Raw genomic sequence first — 21459 nt, 5'->3', positions numbered from 1 at the left:
CATGGGAGAGTTTTCAAGACAGAGGAGTTTACAATTTCTCAGTAACATGACATGCTTTTTAACATAACCTTGTTGTTGTTGTTCTTGTTGTTGATCTTGTTGTTGTTGCTGTTGTTGAGAGAAAAAAGAGACAGGTTAATGTATGTGATAACAGATAATTGTAACTATAAATGGTTAAAAAGTGTGACGTGTCATTCATAAAGTAATTAAAAATTGTAATTGTTGGCATATCACTGTGATATACAGTACGAGTCAAAAGTCTGGACACACCTTTAATTTTGTGCTTTTTCTTTACTTTTATTAATTAAGAGACACTTCACGTCTTAAAGTAATGATGGATTGTCATTTCTCTTATCTGAGCGGTATATTTAACAGTTATTCCACTAAATCGAGTCGTACTTGAGCTGATAGCCGACGAGGTGCATAGTGCCGAGTTGGCTATAAGTCATGTAAGACGAGATTGAGTGGAATAATTGTTTTATTCTATCCACATTCACTGGATTTTGAGAAACCGAACATTTTAATTTTTGCAAATTTGATAAATAAAGACTTTATACAAAACGTCCTACAAAATCAGTTCCGCTTAGAATGTAAACAAACTGGCGAAATGACAGTAACAATTTGTGAAAAGCGCTATAACAATAATTCTTGAAAAATTTAAAAAAGATATGTTCTTACCATCAAATACTTTTATCCCATATTTTGTTGCTTTTTTGTTGTTGTTGTTGTTGTTTTTTTGGGGGGTTGCTTTTATTTCGCCCTCAGTTGATTCAGCAGCACGCTCCGCCATTTTGTTTTTCTCTACTCACGGTATATGAGTTGATAGCCTAGTAGTAGAGCAGCCAATCAGAGCACACGATTGCTCAAATCCAGTGAATGTGGATAGAATAATTACTGTTTACTGTTTGATGGTCTCACCTGCATTCAGAAGGCAAGAAATTGCACTAATTAACTTTTGATGAAGTGCACCTGTTAATTGAAATGCATCCCAGGTGACGACCTCATGAAGCTGGTTAAGATAATGCCATAAGGTAAGAATAGAAAATAATCTTACAAGATTCATTCTGTACAAGATAAGAATGTAGAAAATAGTCAAAATACAGAAAAACCTACAAATTAGTAAGTGTTTCCAATTTTTTTTACTGGTATTGTAAGTGAAATAACACACTTCAGGATATGCTGTTATAGAAAAAAAAAGTTCTTCTTCTTGTCAGGCTGTATCACACCACCTTTTATAAAAGGTGACAATAATTACAGTGAATGCTGTATTTTTTAAGGCAACAACAGAGGCTTAGTGGTGACTTTTATTTACCTTGTTGCACAAGGATTCATCCTGATACTTGTCTTTCTGTAGCCAGTTAACAGTCCATGTGACATTTGTATTGTTTTTTGATTCTGATTCATATGGTGGTAATTACACTATCTCTGTGTGACCAAGGTTCTTTCGTGTGGGACAGTATTTGTGCCAGACTGTCACATCACAAGTTGTTTGATCGTGTGGCTGACCATGGCTTCCTCCTCTTCAGAAAATAACAAGCAGGATCATGGAGATGGGTGCAACAGGACTGCCAATCACAACCCAGCAGGAAATCACAATGCAAATTAACTAGATCTGGAACACAGTGATGAGAGGAATAGAGCGAGAAAGAACAAGAGAGAAGTGTTTGGACATTACACATGCAAACACATCTCAATCGATTTTTGTTGTTTTTCTCCCATTTTGGATGCAGCAAAAACGTTGGCATAGCGGTATACTGAAGTTCCCTATTGTTTTAAATGAATTCAAGAGAACACCTCCCTGGTGGTCACAGTTTAAGTGGTACAATGTGCACCAAAGGTGTCAAATTAGGCTCTACCTAGTCCACTCCTGAGTGTCTCATTGAATTCTGGGTCAAAAGGTAAACAGACTTTCCTCTCTGGGGAGCTGCTCGGGCTTTTCATTACTGAATCAGTGCAAAAGCTCAGCTCTCACCTTGCAAATACAAAGCCATTAATTCCCTTTATATCTAAAAAAATTGAACATATCACAATAAGTGTTTGAGGGGAAAAAAAATATCCTGTCAAACTAAAAAAACAAAAGGTTTAAAAGTCTTTTCTATTTGCAGTTTGTTAGCCGTGGTAGGCGGGAAGGGTGCTCTGTGAGGTTTAATGGCACGTGGGAAAGGGGTACGTTTGGAAAACGAGAAAGCACTCACTTCAATGGAATGATATGACAGGTTTCATCTGCAGAGAGAGCTGCACTGGAAGAGCGAGAGAGTGAAAGAGAGCGATGGCTGTAATAATTTGAGGCAGGCTGTTGGGAAGCCGTAGCGCACACCTGGGTCGCACTAAAATCTCCCAATCTGCCTCAGCTGTGACAGCCTTGGATAGATCGGCCCATCACGCAACAGTAGTTCCAGAAAAACAACCCTGAGTTGAGATCAAGTTGTGCAAAACACATCCTGTGCACATTCCGCAAATAAAATACCAGACTGCCAAAATTCACTTAGCTATACTTATGCATGTCTGTCTTTTTCTGTTTTTCTCTGACTGAATTTATGAGTGGTGCATTCTACTGTAAAATAAGCACCTACCTGGATTTTTTTCAAGCTAAAATACCAAACCTACTATTGAATCCGCTATGTGGCCTGCTAGGCAACAGTGCACAATCATGGCTCATCTGTTTCGGTTCAGCTCAGCCTTGAGCGGAGTCAGACAGTACAGTCTGCTAGCCAAATTTCTCATACTATTCATCCAATCCAACTGTCTGACTACACAAGCTCAGGTCTGTGCAACCTGTCAATCTGTAGTATCGTAAAATCTTGGGAAGTATCCTTTTTCTTTTTCTTTCTTTTTCCTTATCCGTCTCACCAGATAAACAAAAAAAAGAAGCAGCTCTCTTTCTCAGACGTCCTGTTGAGATCTGGAACACAAGCTACTTTCACATCACAGGGTTGATCACAAATCCAATTTTTTTTTTTTGACATTTTTTTTTAGACCTGGGTCAGCACAACAGTCCAATCTTGGAAAATCATATTTGAGCCACTTTCTTGTGGTCCTTGATCTATGTTCATGCACCTGTAATGAGAAGTGTCAAATAGGAATTCATGTGTTTTATTTACATCAGTATGTATTTACACAGCACTGTAGTCATCATCCAATACTGGCAGCATGTCAACAGGAGCTACCTTGGGGGAGAAGAAGGAAGATTGATGAATAATAGAAGCAAAACCAGCATGTAGACTTTCCTCTGCTTTCTCATGAACTCCAGAGCAAATATTTTTGTACTAAAGGCTTGTCTTGCACGCGCACATTTACTTGTTGTTCAGGCATGCAGATCAGTGTGAAATGTTAGTGATGCATTTTATTGGCTTTATTCAAATTAAAATTTTATTTGTCACATACACAGTCATGGGGTGGCACGGTGGTGTAGTGGTTAGCGCTGTCGCCTCACAGCAAGAAGGTCCGGGTTCGAGCCCCGTGGCCGGCGAGGGCCTTTCTGTGTGGAGTTTGCATGTTCTCCCCGTGTCCGCGTGGGTTTCCTCCGGGTGCTCCGGTTTCCCCCACAGTCCAAAGACATGCAGGTTAGGTTAACTGGTGACTCTAAATTGACCGTAGGTGTGAATGTGAGTGTGAATGGTTGTCTGTGTCTATGTGTCAGCCCTGTGATGACCTGGCGACTTGTCCAGGGTGTACCCCGCCTTTCACCCGTAGTCAGCTGGGATAGGCTCCAGCTTGCCTGCGACCCTGTAGAACAGGATAAAGCGGCTAGAGATAATGAGATGAGATGAGATACACAATCATACACAGTACGACATGCAGTGAAATGCTTAGTGCAACTGTCTGTAAGTAGTAAAGATAGTTGGAAAAAAGAAAAAGTAGTAAAAGAAAGGGAGTAAAATAGAATGTAATAAATAGAATAAAAATATAATGTGATTGAATATTCTGCAGAAGAAACACAGTATATACAGAATATGTATAATTATTCTATCCACATTCACTGGATATGAGCAATCGCACACTCTGATTGGCTACTCTGCTACTAGGATATCAGCTCATATACCATAAGTAGAGAAAATCAAAATGGCGGAGCATGTTGCTGAGCCAAAATTGTTATTAAGTATTTAAAAGAAACAGAAATAGCTAAAAGAATATAGTTTATTTTCCCCCCTAATATCTCCTGTTCTACATTCCAGTCCAGTCAGTGGCGGTAATGCAATTAAGTTGGTTTGCCAACTGCCAAAAAACCCTAAAGAAGAAGAAGAAAACCCCCAAAAAATACAAAAAAGCAATAAAATATGGAATAAAAATATTTGATGGTAAGAACTTTTTTTTTCAATTATTATTATAGCATTTTTCACAAATTGCTACTGGCATTTCGCCGGTTTGTTTACATTCTGAGCAGAAATGATTTTGTTGGACATTTTGTATAAAGATTTTATTTATCGAATTTGCAAAAAATAAAAGTAAAAATGCTCTGTTTCTCAAAATCCAGTGAATGTGGATAGAATAAAACCGTTATTCCACTCAGTCTCGTCGTACATGGCTTATAGCCAACTCGGCACTATGCGCCTTGTCGGCTATCAGCTCATGCACGACTCGATTTCGTGGAATAACTGTTAAATATATATTACACTAAAGAAAATGCACTTGCAATTGATATATGTATTGCATCGGCATTATTACAACCAGCAGCACTTCGGCAAGTGATAGAATGCTAAAGCCTCACTGTATCTCTCTTTATCTTTCTGTCCAGGCAAACCAGAGAGCAAGAGACCCCCCCAGACTTTTTCTACTTCTCTGACTTTGAGAGGCACAACGCCGAGATTGCAGCATTTCATCTCGACAGGTAGGCCTGCCTGCTTGATAACAGCTGCTGAGAGAAAAATAGAAGCCTACTGAACTTCAGCCGGAGATGTATGTTCACCTGTCCTTATTCTCAATCAGACGAGATCTGATAGCACACGCCTATGCAATTTGTCTTCAATATGTTCAAAGATGAATAGCATTGTGGGACCTAGGATTCCCCCATTGAGGGACATGGGAATGGGAGTTCATGGGTCACTGTGGTAACACCACGTAAATTCATGAGATCCCCCATGAGATGTGATAGTTAATTCGCTGAAAATTGTGTAGTATATCTGGGAACCAGTCAATGGCAGAACTTTGTTTCAATGGACCCCTGTGTAAATATTACCTTTGGGGCCTACTCACATTGCTTTTCCAGATGAAATATTTGCATGTGCATACCAGCATCTTTACAACATGTTTAATATTTCATAAACAGTCGGTAACCAGGTAGCCGTGATGGTAAGCAGTACTTTCTACACCTGCTTTACAGGACCCAACACTTATCAGAGCAAAACTGAAAAACAAGCAATGCACACAGACGTTAACAATAGTGCATGTACCCATTACACTATTTGGGCACTGCTGACTTAGGTTACACACTTGGCCATTTCAATGGTCTTTCCTTTCAGCAAGGTCATCGAAGATGTTCTTTATTTCCAGACCCCAGGCTCTGATACACTCAGCACATCCATCAATTAATTTAATCTGAAACAAGACCGTCTCAAAGAACACAGTGCTACAAAATTATCTGGCCACTTATATATATCCTACAAAACAGCTCAATATATCATGCAAGGTGCAATCAAAAAGTTCCAAAAGTGTTCCTGTTATGAACAAACGGAGTGCAGCATGGTCATGCAAATGCAGCAGAAGCGAGCAGTAACTGCATGACGTCACACTGTCCACGTCAGGACCTGTGTTATATGTGTTTGTGTGACAGTGTGCATGTGTATTTGTGATTTGACACGGAAAGTAAACATCAGATTCTGTGTCAAACTCAGGAAATCAGCAATGGAGACCCTTGACATGCTTCAACAAGCCGTCGGCAATGAAGCAGTGACCCAGTTGGTGTTTTGAGTGGCATTCATGCTTCAAGAGGGGCAGAAGTTAGGGTGATCTGATGATCCTAATGCACAATCTGCTCAATTTCTTGGAATTTAATTGAGGGTTGTGCTCATGAAACATTTCAAGTGTTTCTGTTGCCAATTTCCAGAGTTTGACACAGAATTTGATGTTAGCTCTCTCAAATGCGCATGTGCACATTACAAAAACGTGTAAAACAGGACCCGATGTTGACAGTGCGAGATCACGCAGCATACTAACTCACAAAAGTTACTGCTAACTCCTGCTGCATGCACATGACCATGCCATACTCTGTTTGTTTGCAACAGGAACTTTCTCAGAACTTTTTGATCATAACCAGGGGCGATTCTAGCATCTGATCTTTGGGGGTGCTTAGCCCCCAGAGCTGACAGAGGCACCTGGCTTGAACGACAGTGTTTCCACGTTTATTCCGCATTTAGACTAGACTTAACTAAACAAGAAGACTAGACTAGACAAGACTAGACTTATGCAATGTTTTAACAGAAGCTGACCCAATAAACTATGATATCTACACATTTACCACTGACACAAATATTTACGTTATATTTTTAACTAAACAAGACAGTCTGTCCTGGGTTCGAGCCCCGGGGCCGGCGAGGGCCTTTCTGTGTGGAGTTTGCATGTTCTCCCCGTGTCCGCGTGGGTTTCCTCCGGGTGCTCCGGTTTCCCCCACAGTCCAAAGACATGCAGGTTAGGTTAACTGGTGACTCTAAATTGACCGTAGGTGTGAATGTGAGTGTGAATGGTTGTCTGTGTCTATGTGTCAGCCCTGTGATGACCTGGCGACTTGTCCAGGGTGTACCCTGCCTTTCGCCCATAGTCAGCTGGGATAGGCTCCAGCTTGCCTGCGACCCTGTAGAAGGATAAAGCGGCTAGAGATAATGAGATGAGATGAGATGAGAAGACAGTCTGTACCTTCATATCTCGCTATGCCAGTAATACTGAGGTGCTACTTCGAGTTTCTCATTGGCGTGGAATCCAGTTAAAAAAACCACCATGTCGTAGCAAGCACTCGCGCGGACAGGCAACCCAATCAGAGGGGACGCAAGGAGGAGAGGTATTTTACTGGTCATAGAACTATCACGTAACAGGTGAATTCAAGAACACACACACGCCCGTGCACACATTCATTGTGCAGTGCGCAAGGGCACTTATTTCTGAAAATTACATCCAAAAGCAGTGTTTTTGAGGGTGCTGAGCTAGGGGGTGCTGAGCTCGTTTTTGGGGGTGCTTGAGCACCCCCAAAAATAGGCTAAACACGCCCCTGATCATAACTTGTAAATTGTGGCTGTTAGCTAATGAATTAGTAGGTGCATTAAAAGTACTTATAATACATAGGGCCAAATTACTCAATTCTGATTGGTCAATCAAGGAGGGCTTTTTTCCTTAACACGGGGGCGTATTTCTGAAATGCTATTGGCTAGTTTGTTGCTTGGTTACAGTTACAAAAATTAGCAAATTTTGTCAACAAAATGGCTGACTCTGCTGACTCAGCAATGCTGCGTTTCGCTACATTTGACGAAGAAATGATAAACCAGTTGAAAGCTGCAAGCGAAAATGAAAATACCATAAAAAGTATGAATTTTTGGCTTTCCGTGTTTAAGAAATGGGCCCCAGAAAGACAAATAAACGACTCTCTAGTGGCATATGAATGCTGTGAGTTAGACAAGGTGCTATCGCAGTTTTATGCAGAAGTGAGGAAAGAAAATGGGGAAAACTATGAACCAGACTCTCTTAAAGTAATGCAGGCAGCATTGGATCGGCATCTGAGACAAGAGAAATATCCGGGATCAATCCTGAAAGGTGTAAATCCTCGTGTCGTGTCGCCGTGTCATGATGAAAGATGCTTTAGAAACTGATTCAAACGTGCAAGATAGTCTTGCGCCCTGATTGGTTCAGAAAACGTGAATGACAAATGCTGTGAACTTGAATGGCTTCCGAAGTATGAATTTTTGGCCCTATATATTATAAACAAGTAATTGTATGGTTCCTCGTAAAATTAAGGATCAATTTCACTCGTGATTTCAAAGTTTTGAAATTGCCCTCATCGCTTCGTGACTCTGGCAATTTTCAAAACTTCGAAATCACTCATGAAATTAATCCTTAATTTTACTCAGCCCCATACGATTACTTATACTAAACCATCCTTTGCTAACTTAGTTATAATAGATATTTTATCAGCTATAGTTTGTTGTCAAGGAAGAAAACAAGACACCAGAAGGATCAGATGTTTAAAAAAAATCACTAATATCTCATCATAGAAACTTTTCCTTTTGCACTTCTTTTTCTTTCCTCTTTCTTCATTTTTGGGCTCCAATTTAATGTTTAGAATCGAAAGCCATTCTGATATTTTTGCCAAATAGGCGGGTGCACTGCTTGAAACAAATAACTGCAAACAAAGCAAAGTGATGCAATTTGATCAACCATTAGTGACCTAATGAAATTATACATATTATGTTGGACATAATGCACATTTCCCAGACCTCTCAACTCTTTACACAATTTAGGAAACCAAGGATTACCTTTCAAATTCCACAACATTGAGCATAAAATAATGTAATATTTCATGAGGAAAAGTTCAGTTGAATGTAAATGTCTAATGCATAAGAAATAATAGAAAAGTATCTTGAAATAGATTTATTTAGTATTAATTGTCAGAATGGCAGAAGGAACTAAAGTGGCTAAATGGTATAATTTGGCATTGGACAGTGCTGTTAGCACCGTTTCCACAGTTTGGAGTAAGCAATAAGCCACACAGTGGTGTCAGCTCCCAGGTTTCTCTGAGACTTGGTAGTTCTGTCCCCGGACTAGGGGTGGGCAAGATGAGTTTAAATTCATATCACAATCTTTTTCCACTACCACAGTTTGCTTAAAAAAAAAGCTATATAAAATTGATGATAATAATAATTATTATTATTATTATTATTATTATTATTATTATTATTATTATTTGCCGAAGACCAAGTGAATATTGGTGAATAATAACTGAGATGAAGTCAAGGTTATTATTCACCAATATTCACTGAGCCTCAGGCAGATAATTGTTTTAATATAAATATTTATAAGTATTTAAAGTATTTAAAAAATCATTTATTTCAAATTTCAAAAGCAGTATGCAAATGTAATAACGGCGCAGTATCAGTCCTGCATGCTGTGGCGCGTACACCTGAAGGTGCGCCTCGGGCTGCGCGCGCGCCGAGTGAGCTCCAGCACGCGCGTCATGAACAGGGCGCACCTGAACTCAATTAGAGAACTATGTGTTGGGCTATTTAAGGACTGCGCTGTTGCAAAGGCGATGCGAAGTATTATGCCACGTTCAGTGCGCATTACCGAGCCTTTCTTCCCGTCTTTGTGGTTTTCCTGGTTTCTCAACTCCTGTTCTTGTTTCTAGTTCTCGTCCTCGTTTTGCCTCCGACATACTGTTTGCGCCTCGATCGACCCTTTGCCTGTTTTCTCGTTTATGACCTTGCCTGCTGATTTGGACTGTTTGCCTTTTTGTGGTTTTGTTTACAAATTGCACTTTATTAAAATAAACACTTCTGCACATACATCCGCCTCCCTCACAGCGCAGGTTTGTGTTACTTTTCTATGCCGAGACACATAAAACACTTTGTTTTGAAACAGAAAAATTAAATCACAATTCCACCTTACCTTTGAATAGGTTTGGTCAGCTCATAGCATCTTTAGTGCTTTTAGGAACAGCATTTTCTTTCATAATTTGTAATTCTTCCTCATTTACAGTGACAAAGCGATTGGCCGCTATTTTCCCAAGTCGCTCAAGGTGATTATCGGGAAATAGTCCAAATTTCTCGACCAATCAGTGTGCACAATTTACTATAATCACCTCCGTATTTTTACTAATAATAATGAGTAGTAGCAGTTATCCATCCATTATCCATAACCGCTTATCCTGTGCAGGATTGCGGGCAAGCTGAAGCCTATCCCAGCTGGGTACACCCTGGACAAGTCGCCAGGTTATCACAGGGCTGACACTTATACCCTGTCCACACTAGGGATTTTGTACCGATACGAAACTACTTTCGTACCGCAACACCTGTCCACACTAGCAACTATACCGATACTGTAGCGGTATAACTGTATCGGTACGAAACCCACAAATGTGTGGGTTTCGTACTGGTACAGTATCGGTACTGTAGCGCTTCGCTGTAGTGTGGACAGATGAAGCGGCTCTGTATCGATACAAATATAATGCACAAGCGCAATGAACCATTCCTACGTCTTCCGGGTTATTCATACAATATAATATGCCCGTGCTTTCCAGCAGTAAATAAAACGTCAAAATGTCTCAAAACGACCGTGGAGCTACATGGAGCGAAGAAAGGGGGAAGAAAGAGAGGGAGGGAGGGAGGGGGAAAGAGGGAGGAAGAAAGGAGGAAGAGGGGAAAAGGGAGAGAAAGGGAGGGGAAGAAAAGGGAAGAGTGAGAAAGTGAGGGGGGAGAAAGGGAGATTCATTTTCTATGTTTCTTTCTCAACTGCCTCGCGCGTTTTATACGAATCGACTGAATAAATGACCACCAGAAATACAGACTGTACATTGACAACAAAAAGCACACACACGTTGTTTCATCCGCCATATTCTCGGAAGGAAGTTACTCGGTAACCACGGAAACATTTCGCGCACGCGCATTTCAACTTCCGTGAAAGAAAACCGCAAACATTTCTTGCTAGTGTGGACAGATGCACTAAACTGTACCGGTATACTTTGTATCAATACAGTTATACCACTATCGTACCGGTATAAGTGTGAACACAGCATTAGAGACACACAACTATTCACACTCACATTCACACCTACGGTCAATTTAGAGCTACCAATTAGCCTAACCTGCATGTCTTTGGACTGTGGGGGGAACCAGAGCACCCAGAGGAAGCCCACGCAGACAAGGGGAGAACATGCAAACTCCACACAGAAAGGCCCTCATCAGCCACTGGGCTCAAACCCAGAACCTTCTTGCTGTGAGGCGACAGTGCTAACCACTACACCACCGTGCCACCAGTAGTATCCATCCATCCATTATCTGTAGCCACTTATCCTACTCTACAGGGTCGCAGGCAAGCTGGAGCCTATCCCAGATGACTATGGGCGAAAGGTGGGATACACCCTGGACAAGTCGCCAGGTCATCACAGGGCTGACACATAGACACAGACAACCATTCACATTCACACCTACAGTCAATTTAGAGTCACCAGTTAACCTAACCTGCATGTCTTTGGGGGAAACCGGTGCACCTGGAGGAAACCCACGCGGACACGGGGAGAACATGCAAACTCCACACAGAAAGGCCCTCGTTGGCCACTGGGCTTGAACCCAGAAGCTTCTTGCTGTGAGGTGACAGCGCTAATCACTACACCACCGTGCCACCAGTAGTAGGTATTTAAAAATTAAAATCAAGCTTATTAAGCTTCTTATTTTTGTAAGGCATGGCCATGGATTCATGTTATATTTTGTAGTGTGTGTCCATAATCTGAATAGCACATGGGTAAAAGTTCAGCTTACTGTAACAGTAGTGGTTAAAATGTAAACTTTTTGAATGAGTGAAAATCTTGTTAAATAAATGAGCTTCATGTGATCATATACAGTGGTAGTGTACATTTAACAAAATCTGTCTGCCATTACAGATATATTCACTTTATATTGAGTAAACCAGGGCAAGAAAGGAAGACATGAGTGCTCCACACTTAGTGCACATGAGTCGTGATACTTTTGGTATAAAATGGAACTTAAATTTGTGAAATTGTTGCATGAAATGCCATACACATGAACGGTACTTTAAAAAAAAAAAAACTCAACTGTTGCTACCATTTGTTATCACTTATTTATGGGAAGCAAGGTTCAGTAAGCTCACTGTGATGTTTATCCTGCCCTTTCATTGAATCATAGCAGTATTCACTTTAATAGCAGTATACCTCTCATACAAACCCTGGACCACATAAAAAATTAAAATTACTCCCATTTCACCTGTCATGGAAGTCACATACTGTAAATCACGCAGTCAGATCTGGACTGTGATCTGAAGCCTGAAGATAGATGGTGACTCGACTGAATCTGAGCCAAAAGCATTATCTTTGTATCTCAGATGATGTGGAGTTTAGAGCCAATTGTTTGTGTTTTCACCAGGAAAAGAAGTGTTGTTCTTTGCAAGCATTTCCTCTCTATCAGTTAAAGCTTTCACAATCCATCTTTGATCCTATAATAACCACCCATGCCATATAAATCACTCTCATCATCAGACAAAATGGTATACTCCGCTCTCCCATTGTCTGGCCAGAAAGTTACATACAATGATGTAGGAAAACCAGGTGCAAGGTGCAATGATGCTCACACAAGTATCAATTTTACCAAGAATTAGGCTTCACAAGGCCCAGAAGAGCAGCTTGGACCCCTTTTACACAGCCAAGTTCCACCAGCTCTGATTCTACACACATTTCTCAGACCCTGCCACTCCAGCCCCTGGCCAGCAGCCTGAAAAGCACTTAGCAGGATTGATTCGATCCAGTTCCCCATGAAGTGGGCTGTGCGGATAACAAGGTGCATATGAGAGCAATCAAAAGTTGGGAGACACTCCCTGCTGACTTTAACAAGGAAGCTCATAGAGAGAGTCTTTGTGCTGGGTGTTTGTTGATTCAGCTTGTTGAGACCCACTTTATTTTATCCACTCTGTTTTTTTTTCTTTCATACAATGAGCATAACACCTGCAGACTTTGCACCTGTAAACTTGTTGATACTTTATTCCTTTGATATACGCTGCGGTAGACTACATAGCTAAAAAAAATATATTTTTTTATTTAAAAAGTGTACTTGAATTTTAAAAATAGTTGTCTACACGACCAAGGTTGGATTTGATACTTAAAGTTGAAAGCAGATTTTAATATTAGAACATACTGTATATTGACAGTATACTATATGGCAGTATAGCTACTATATATACTGTAAGGTGACCTAATTGCAAAAAAAAGTTCTAATAATGATCTGTTGTTAAGTTCATGACTATACTATTTCTATATGGTACCATGTAACATGAAATTGTAGCATTGTTGCTTTAAAATGGAATAGAGCACAGTATCCCAAGAACTGGTCCACTTTTTTCTCTTTTCTCTCTCTCTCTCTCTCTCTGCCTTCCCTCCTTCCTATATGTTCTAATGTGCACCACTAATCCCATATGGCTGACAGACCTCTGCTCACAAGGAACCGTGCCTCCACACTGGTCTCTTTGTTATCTACCTCCAGCATGACTTAGCGCTTTTGTAGCCCCTGAGTGGCTTTGTATGCCAAGCTTGGGTTTCTGTCCCTCTGGGTTCTGTGATTTAGGCACCTCTGGAAAGTCAGTTCACAATGGCTACAGGAAGCACTCACAGAGATAGCCTGCATACACACATGCACACACCCACAGTAGATGGTAACAGTGTGTGGCCGGATGTTGAAGGTAAATAAGCAGGCCTTTAAAAGGCCAATAAGTAGCAGTCAAGGACGCAGTATGAAGCAGATGAGTTAGGAATGCCCTCCGAGACTATGACAGGGCTGAGACAGTTGCTGTCAGAGAAAGAATAAATGATGAAATCATCTCACGGTCACTTTGAGAAACTGCTCATTCTTTTCATAAACTCCATAAAGTTTGCTCAGTTACATTATTCAGCTTGAACTCAATTCAGTTACTGCTTTATTCTGGTCAGTGTTATGTGGATCCAGAACTTAACTCAGGAACACTTGGAGCGAAGTGGGAATACAATCTTAATGAGACATTGCAGAGCGTTAACAGATATTATGTGCCAGTTAGCAATGTAATTAATATGTTCATCGTGTTACTCTACTAACAGTTCATGAATATACAGTATGATATATTGTGGAGGGTGGCATGGTTAGCACTGTCTCCTAACAGCAAGAAGGTTCTGGGTTCGAGCCCAGTGGCCAACGAGGGCCTTTCTGTGTGGAGTTTGCATGTTCTCCCCGTGTCCACGTGGGTTTCCTCCGGGTGCTCCGGTTTCCCCCACAGTCCAAAGACATGCAGGTTAGGTTAACTGGTGGCTCTAAATTGACCGTAGGTGTGAATGTGAGTGTGAATGGTTGTCTGTGTCTATGTGTCAGCCCTGCGATGACCTGGCGACTTGTCCAGGGTGTACCCCACCTCTCACCCATAGTCAGCTGAGATAGACTCCAGCTTGCCTGCGACCCTGTAGAACAGAATAAGCAACTACAGATGATGAATGGATGGATTGATTGTGGAGGGTGGTGTAGTGGTTAGCACTATCACCTCACAGCAAGAAGGTTCTGGGTTCAAGCCCAGTGGCCAACGAGGGCCTTTCTGTGTGGAGTTTGCATGCTCTCCCCATGTCTGTGTGGGTTTCCTCCGGGTGCTCCGGTTTCCCCCACAGTTCAAAGACATGCACGTTAGGCTAATTGGTGGCTCTAAATTGACCGTAGGTGTGAGTGTGAATGGTTGTTTGTCTCTATGTGCCTGTGATGATTTGGTGACTTGTCCAGGGTGTACCCTGCCTCACGCCCATAGTCAGCTGGGATAGGCTCCAGCTTGCCTGCACAAGGTAAGCGGTTATGGATAATGGATGTATTGTGGACATAGTCAGATTGATTGATTTGCACTTTTAGAATTCTGGATTTCCGACGGGTTCCACCAGTGGCTGGCAGACTAGTAAATATGACACGAGAGATTCGAGATGTGACCCGAGACAAGAAGCTCTGGAGGACATTCTTCATCTCTCCAGGTACCAGCATGCAGCACTCCCGCCCTTCCTTTATTTAAATTGAGACAGAACTTAAAAGTAATGCTTGTCAATCTCTGATTTGTTTTAGTGTTTAATGGGTCTTGTTTTTATGCTCAGGCATGTAAAAACAAATTTATGGTATTGCTGATCATATATTTAGGATAATGTGCAAACTACATGGAACTTTTGAGAGACCTGTCCCCAAGGAATCATGTTACAATTAATGATAAACCATGCTGAAACCACTTCAACAAGCATGAAGAAAATGATTCAGAAAGAATAGATACTGTGTTCCAAACGTATACATATAGAAAGCTTCCCTGAAATACTCATATAGCATCTTCTTGAGACTAGCAGTGTGCAATAGTGGATTATAGAAGAATTAAAATAACAATTTTTAAAAACTCTTCCAGTTTAGACCATGCCCGCTTTGGGTTTAAATCTGAATACAGATACAGAAATAGAGAGATACAGATACATACTATAGTAACTGTGTCACACACCCCTAATTTACCTCAATTTCTAATTTTGATTGATAACACATTTTGAAGTGATAACATTTCAGATTTCATAAACCACAATTTATACACCACTTTTAATGTCAGAACCCCAACATTCACTCCTTTCCAAATCAGTATTTACCTTTAATTTAATTTCACGCCTGTTCTCCTTTTCTTTGCTGCAGCCAACAACATTTGTTTCTATGGTGAATGCTCATACTATTGCTCCACTGAACACGCCCTGTGTGGCAAACCTGACCAGATTGAGGGCTCACTGGCTGCCTTTCTGCCTGATCTGGCCCTCGCCAAGCGCAAAACCTGGAGGAATCCCTGGCGTCGCTCATACCATAAGCGCAAGAAAGCTGAGTAAGGGTTCTTCTTTTACTTTTTCATTCACTTTATCTCAGGTCACCATATACATGCATTTCATTAAATGCACAAACTGCCGTTATCAGCAAAAAAATCATTGCTTCGGACAGCTGCCTCAAGACAATAGGCTGTCTGAGAAGACAATTTTAGTCAGATGGTCCCTGGCATTTTTAAACACACCATAACGCAAAGCTACTGACTGAGGCAACAGACCAGGTCTCACTATTTTGGCTGCTTTGACTGTTCAGAGTGTGACAGAGAAGCAATGGAACAGATCCTTTTCCCATTATTTACACAACTTTCTTTCACAATTCCATATAAATGAGACGGGCTCTGTTCACTTTCATGGTGTCATCGCTTGGTTCTGCATTAATCCAGAGCAGCCTGGGGATTACACCATGCATCCTAAGTGTCTCATGGGTTCTCATTATATACAGTACATGCAGCATATACAGAGGAAGTTACGTGTCATAGTGTTGCATAGGTTATTTATTAGATATATTTATGAACACTTCTAGGCTGTCATAGCAACCCACAATAACTAAATACAGTGCAGGGAGTAAAAGAATATAACACTCTCACTGTGTTATTTTCTCAGGTGGGAAGTGGATCCAGATTACTGTGATGAAGTAAAGCAGACTCCGCCCTATGACCATGGCACCCGTCTGTTGGATATCATGGACATGACCATCTTTGACTTCCTCATGGGTGAATTTCATGGCAGTCCAAAACCAAATACAAACACAACATTCTCATTTTAGGCCTGACTATTAAATAGACTTTTTTTTTTTTTGCTTGAGCCACATTACCTTCATTGTCTTCTCAATTCTGACAGACAAACAGGCACAACAAAGTCTGGAAAGAAGCAAAAAATTAAGTCTGTGTAATTTCCCTTTCTGTCCCTGAACAGGCAACATGGATCGTCACCATTATGAGACATTTGAGAAGTTTGGCAACGATACATTCATCATCCACCTGGACAATGGCAGAGCGTGAGTCACCTTCAACACTCTTTTGTACAGCTACTGTATGTCTGTGATTAGGCTCCTCAAAGCAAGCAAATACCACACATTCTTCCATTCAGCATCACTCCATCAGTCATTCAACACCATGGAAAGTAGGGATATAAATGAAAATGTACTTTATTAAAAGTGAGGTCAGGCTCAGATATCAGTCCCATCAGAGTCAGCAATATATGAACCGCTGAAAGCGATGTGCAGTGAAAGTTATATGTACATGAAGTAGTGTGTAAATGTAGAATGCTAATGAAAGTGCTGTCATGCTATACTGAGCGAGCGTGAAAATCTTTGTATTATGTAGCCCAATACAAAGCACATGAATGAGGAAAATTCTTATGGCACGAAATAGTTCTGCTTTTATTCATTCCATTCATTTTGTGCTGATACTGCTGCTTTTTCTATATTTTTGTAATTTTTTTTTTTTTACCAAGACCATTAGGCCTTGGTAAGAATAGCCCACATTATTATGCTCATAGGGCAGGTTGGGTTTCCTCAAAAGGTATTAATGAAAAAAAAAAAGAAGATAACGCTGTCATGTCTGAGTTTTCAAAATTCAACAGTGTTATAAATTCAACTGTTAGAATTTTTTTTTAATTCATTAAAACCAAGCAAGAAACAATTTGCATATCTCATCTCATCTCATTATCTCTAGCCGCTTTGTCCTGTTCTACAGGGTCGCAGGCAAGCTGGAGCCTATCCCAGCTGACTACGGGCGAAAGGCGGGGTACACCCTGGACAAGTCACCAGGTCATCACAGGGCTGACACATAGACACAGACAACCATTCACACTCACATCTACGGTCAATTTAGAGTCACCAGTTAACCTAATCTGCATGTCTTTGGACTGTGGGGGAAACCGGAGCACCCGGAGGAAACCCACGCGGACACGGGGAGAACATGCAAACTCCACACAGAAAGGCCCTCGCCGGCCACGGGGCTCGAACCCGGACCTTCTTGCTATGAGGCGACAGCGCTAACCACTACACCACCGTGCCGCCCCCAATTTGTATATCAATATAAGCAAATGTTTTTGTTTTCTAATTAGTTGTTTTGTACTCTGTTGCTGTTTCAAACCTAGGCTGAAACATGCTGACTCAGTTGCTTGAAATCATACTTTTTAAAAGCTGTCCTAAAGGAAATACTGCGGTCTATGTTTAGTAGAAGTGAAAATTGCCTTTAGGAAATAAATTAAGGAATTTTATTTGCTGCAGGAATGGTATGGCTTATTTTCACTACTTTACTAACCAGAGAGCTGTGTGTATCATACTAAATAGCATACTAAATAGTATGTGAAAATAGTTTCCCACTAGTTGGTTTTCATCCGAACCTTATGTGTGCAAGTTGAAATCGTGACTTCTTTTTTTTTTTTTTAAACTCAACAGATTTGGAAAACACTCGCATGATGAAATGTCAATCTTGGTACCCTTGAGTCAATGTTGCAGGTATGCAATGTTCGTCCCCAGATTTGTTTGCATGTCACAGAGCGGAAAAAAAAATCCCATTAATTCCTTTTAAACCCCGCTATTTTATTGTGTTTGCTTTTCTGGCATTACTCTTCACACTCTCTTTGTCTTTCTCCACCTGTGCATTTCCCGCCCTCCTCTCATGCCCCTTGGTCTCACCCAGGGTAAGGAGGTCTACCTACCTGCGGCTTCAGCTGCTGGCTAAGGAGGAGTACAAGCTGAGCTCACTGATGGAGGAGTCTCTTTTGCGTGACCACCTTTCTCCCATACTCATTAGGCCGCACCTGGAAGCTCTGGACCGGCGCCTGCGCCTGGCTCTAAACGTGCTGGCTGAATGTGTGGAGAAGGAGGGCTACAGCACTGTAGTGGAGGATGACATGGAGCACCATCATACCTCTCGGGTGAGGTAGTGGAACCCGGACCTACACCATGAGCCTCGGGCACGTCCTGCTTGAGACGCATGTTTGAATTCAGTGAATTCCAAGAGACTCACCACCAATGCCTCTGAACTGCCACTCCGTATATGGATATGTCTGGTACTTCTACAGATGTCAGCCAGACGTGCTCCCACTTACCTTTGCTCCCCATGTACTTTTTAAGACTTTAGACCAGAGGCATGACGGAAAAGAGGTCCATTTTCTTTTCTTTTGATGCTACCCACATGCACCAGGGATTATATTTTATGTTCATTTGACTTTTTTTTTTACCTTTAAAGTCCAAGGCTAGTATTGTAGCCATGGTGGAAGCTGCAGCACATATTGTTTTGTTACACCCTGCTTTTTATTACCTGGTTGGATGTGCAAAAGTAATTTATTAATTTTGCATATTTTCATCATTTCTGTATATTATGAAATGTATAGTAGAACCATAGAGAAACTTTTGACCAGTAATACAGTGATCACCTGTTTTGTAGCTTGAGATTTACCTGCCTATAAAAACCCATTCCTTGATCCGGCTAATATAACAGACTGGCAGACAAATGGTTTCTCTAGAGCAGGTGCGTTTGATAAGGTTTCGGACTAAAATCTGTTCAAGGAACAGAGCTGATGATCACTGTATTAGGCAGTGTGAGACTTAATAAGAAGTGACATTTATTTACTACAGACCCTTAGCATAGGACTTATGTTTATAGTTGCTGGTTTATTTTCTATGTAGCCAATTGTGCTCTGTGTGTGAGATATTTTGCCTAAAGATCCATTTAAGCTTTAAGAGTAGTACTGCAGTGCAGTGCTCCTCCTGTGAGGACCCGTATACGGCGCCTCTCCTCTCTGCGTGTGGCCTGATTTGGTTTTCCTAATTGCTTTCAGAAGCTTGCATACAGTCGGTGCATCTGCAAGTCGGACTCTGTGCAATCCAGTGTTAAGTATTTTTTTATTCCATGTCGTGAATTCTGCACTTCCTCTCTCATTAGAGTTATTCAGCGCTGGAGTGAGCATGTCATTTAGGGTTATTCAAAAGTGCACTCTTGGTAGGAACTTTGTGGAAGAGTGCAGAATGACTCTAATTGGTGTTTTTTTGTTTTGAAACTGCCTCCTGTCAGTGACACCATGCTGAATGCACCTGTTTCCCCTGCACGGGCGGCTTTGCCATTCTCAGATGCAACGCTGCCACGGCTTCTTCATTCTGTGTCCTTTTCTGTGCCATACATGGGCAAGCTGATCCCTTCTCACTGGCTGCACTCTTGGTTCTTTTTGCCATATATTAATTAGTAAGCAGAATTCATAAATCTGCATCAGTTTATATAAAGCCTTTGTGTTTTTGTATGATACAACAGATTATCTGTGTGCTAGGGTTGTTACTAGACATTTTTCAGACTAAAGACTTTGTCATAGTCATTGCCAATATTTCAGTCTTTTTTCTTTCTTTTAGAAGATTCAGCATCGCCAGATTTACATAGCTAGGTTTTTGTTTTATTTTTTAATTACTAGTTATGAATTGTTTCCTAAACTATGGCCAAAAGGCAAGACAGTGCCTTTATCATTCCCCATACTGACACAAGGAAAACAAGGTTGTTGGGATTTTTTTTTTCTTTCATTTTATGTTGAAACTATTTCAAGACACTATGGGCCATGGTGAGAGTTAAGTATAAATTACGATGAATGCTTGGGCATTTTTTCTTTATAGGGTACTGCATTGAATTAACCAAAACATTGGCATTATTTTAATAATTCAAGCACTATTAATAACGATTAAACACAAACTAGTAAAACTGATCAAATAGATTATATCCATGATCACACATTATGTGTGTGATTTCATGATCTCATTTTAGTATCTTGTGGCATTTTGTGCACAATTAACTGACGGAGCACAAAAAATATAATAATAATAATAATAATAATAATAATAATAATAATAATAATAAAATGCAAAATAATAAGATGTGATGGATCAAATGCTATTTTATAAGATGCTGGAAGCAATTTTGCTCAATTAAACCAAATTTGCAGTGATTGATTTCATATGTTAGTCAAGTCAAGTCTACTTGTATAGCGCTTTTAACAATAGACATTGTTGCAAAGCAGCTTTACAGAATTTGAATGATTTTAAACATGAGCTAATTTTATCCCTAATCTATCCCCAATGAGCAAGCCTGTGGTGACGGTGGCAAGGAAAAACTCCCTCAGACGACATGAGGAAGAAACCTCGAGAGGAACCAGACTCAAAAGGGAACCCATCCTCATTTGGGCAACAACAGACAGCATGACTATAACATTAACAGTTTTAACATGAAGTCAGTTTCGTTGATGTTATAAACTCTTCATTGATGGAAACTTGAGTGCAAAACCGTTCATGATAACTGCAGTCCTAAAGTTAGCAAGTCAACTGTAGTCCTCAGCCATAAAAGCATGACTGTAATGCCGCTTTTCCACTACAAACGCGGCTGAGCCGTGCCGTGCCGAGTCGAGCTGAGTCGGGCTGAGCGGGGCTGTTGGAGTTGCATTTCGACTACAACCGGGCTGAACCGTGCTGGCTGGAAGTGGGTGGACACATTGGGTGGAGTTAGCGAAAGTGGGTGGACGTCATGTGATGCCGTTAAGCAGCGCAAACAGTGACATCAGTGACAGTGGCGGAACAAGTCAGAGCCGGGCCGGGGGCGGGGCAAATGACCGGACCCTTTATTAAAGCTTATCATAACATCATTTTAGGCTACAAAATGTCCGCAACTGCGGTGTTTACCAATTTCAACACTACCGGGTGCAACTATGTTATTTAGTACATCAAGTCCTTCAAACGAACATGTAACTCAGAAACAAAAAACATTAGGATACTGTACATGGCTCATAATAAAACATCAATAGCCTATACTGCGCACATTATTTGAAGGGCATACGAATGAGCGCTCAGAGGTTGCAACGCTGACAGGAAGAGTCAGAAATAAAAGGAGGGCGGTGCAAACCTCACTGAATGCACTGTGTTTACCAATTTCAAC

At 40.9% G+C, this 21459-nt stretch overlaps 1 protein-coding gene across 2 annotated transcripts in view; it reads left to right on the top strand.

Moving 5' to 3' along the window:
* fam20ca (FAM20C golgi associated secretory pathway kinase a) overlaps positions 1-19899 on the top strand; it is a 103815-nt gene extending 83916 nt beyond the window's left edge. The window contains exons 4-10 of one of the 2 annotated variants that reach the window (XM_060901736.1): positions 4736-4828; positions 14559-14674; positions 15360-15540; positions 16142-16251; positions 16454-16535; positions 17946-18005; positions 18304-19899. In XM_060901736.1, the coding sequence (XP_060757719.1) occupies positions 4736-4828; positions 14559-14674; positions 15360-15540; positions 16142-16251; positions 16454-16535; positions 17946-18005; positions 18304-18436 (775 nt within the window). In that variant the 3' untranslated portion in view covers positions 18437-19899. Of the gene's footprint in view, positions 1-4735; positions 4829-14558; positions 14675-15359; positions 15541-16141; positions 16252-16453; positions 16536-17945; positions 18006-18189 lie in introns of both variants that reach the window. The other variant, XM_060901735.1, reaches the window with a different exon arrangement.
* Positions 19900-21459: the final 1560 nt, after the last annotated feature.

Source organism: Neoarius graeffei, chromosome 20, assembly GCF_027579695.1.
Source record: "Neoarius graeffei isolate fNeoGra1 chromosome 20, fNeoGra1.pri, whole genome shotgun sequence".
NCBI classification, from domain to species: domain Eukaryota; kingdom Metazoa; phylum Chordata; class Actinopteri; order Siluriformes; family Ariidae; genus Neoarius; species Neoarius graeffei.
This window is presented reverse-complemented; position numbering and strand designations above follow the sequence as displayed.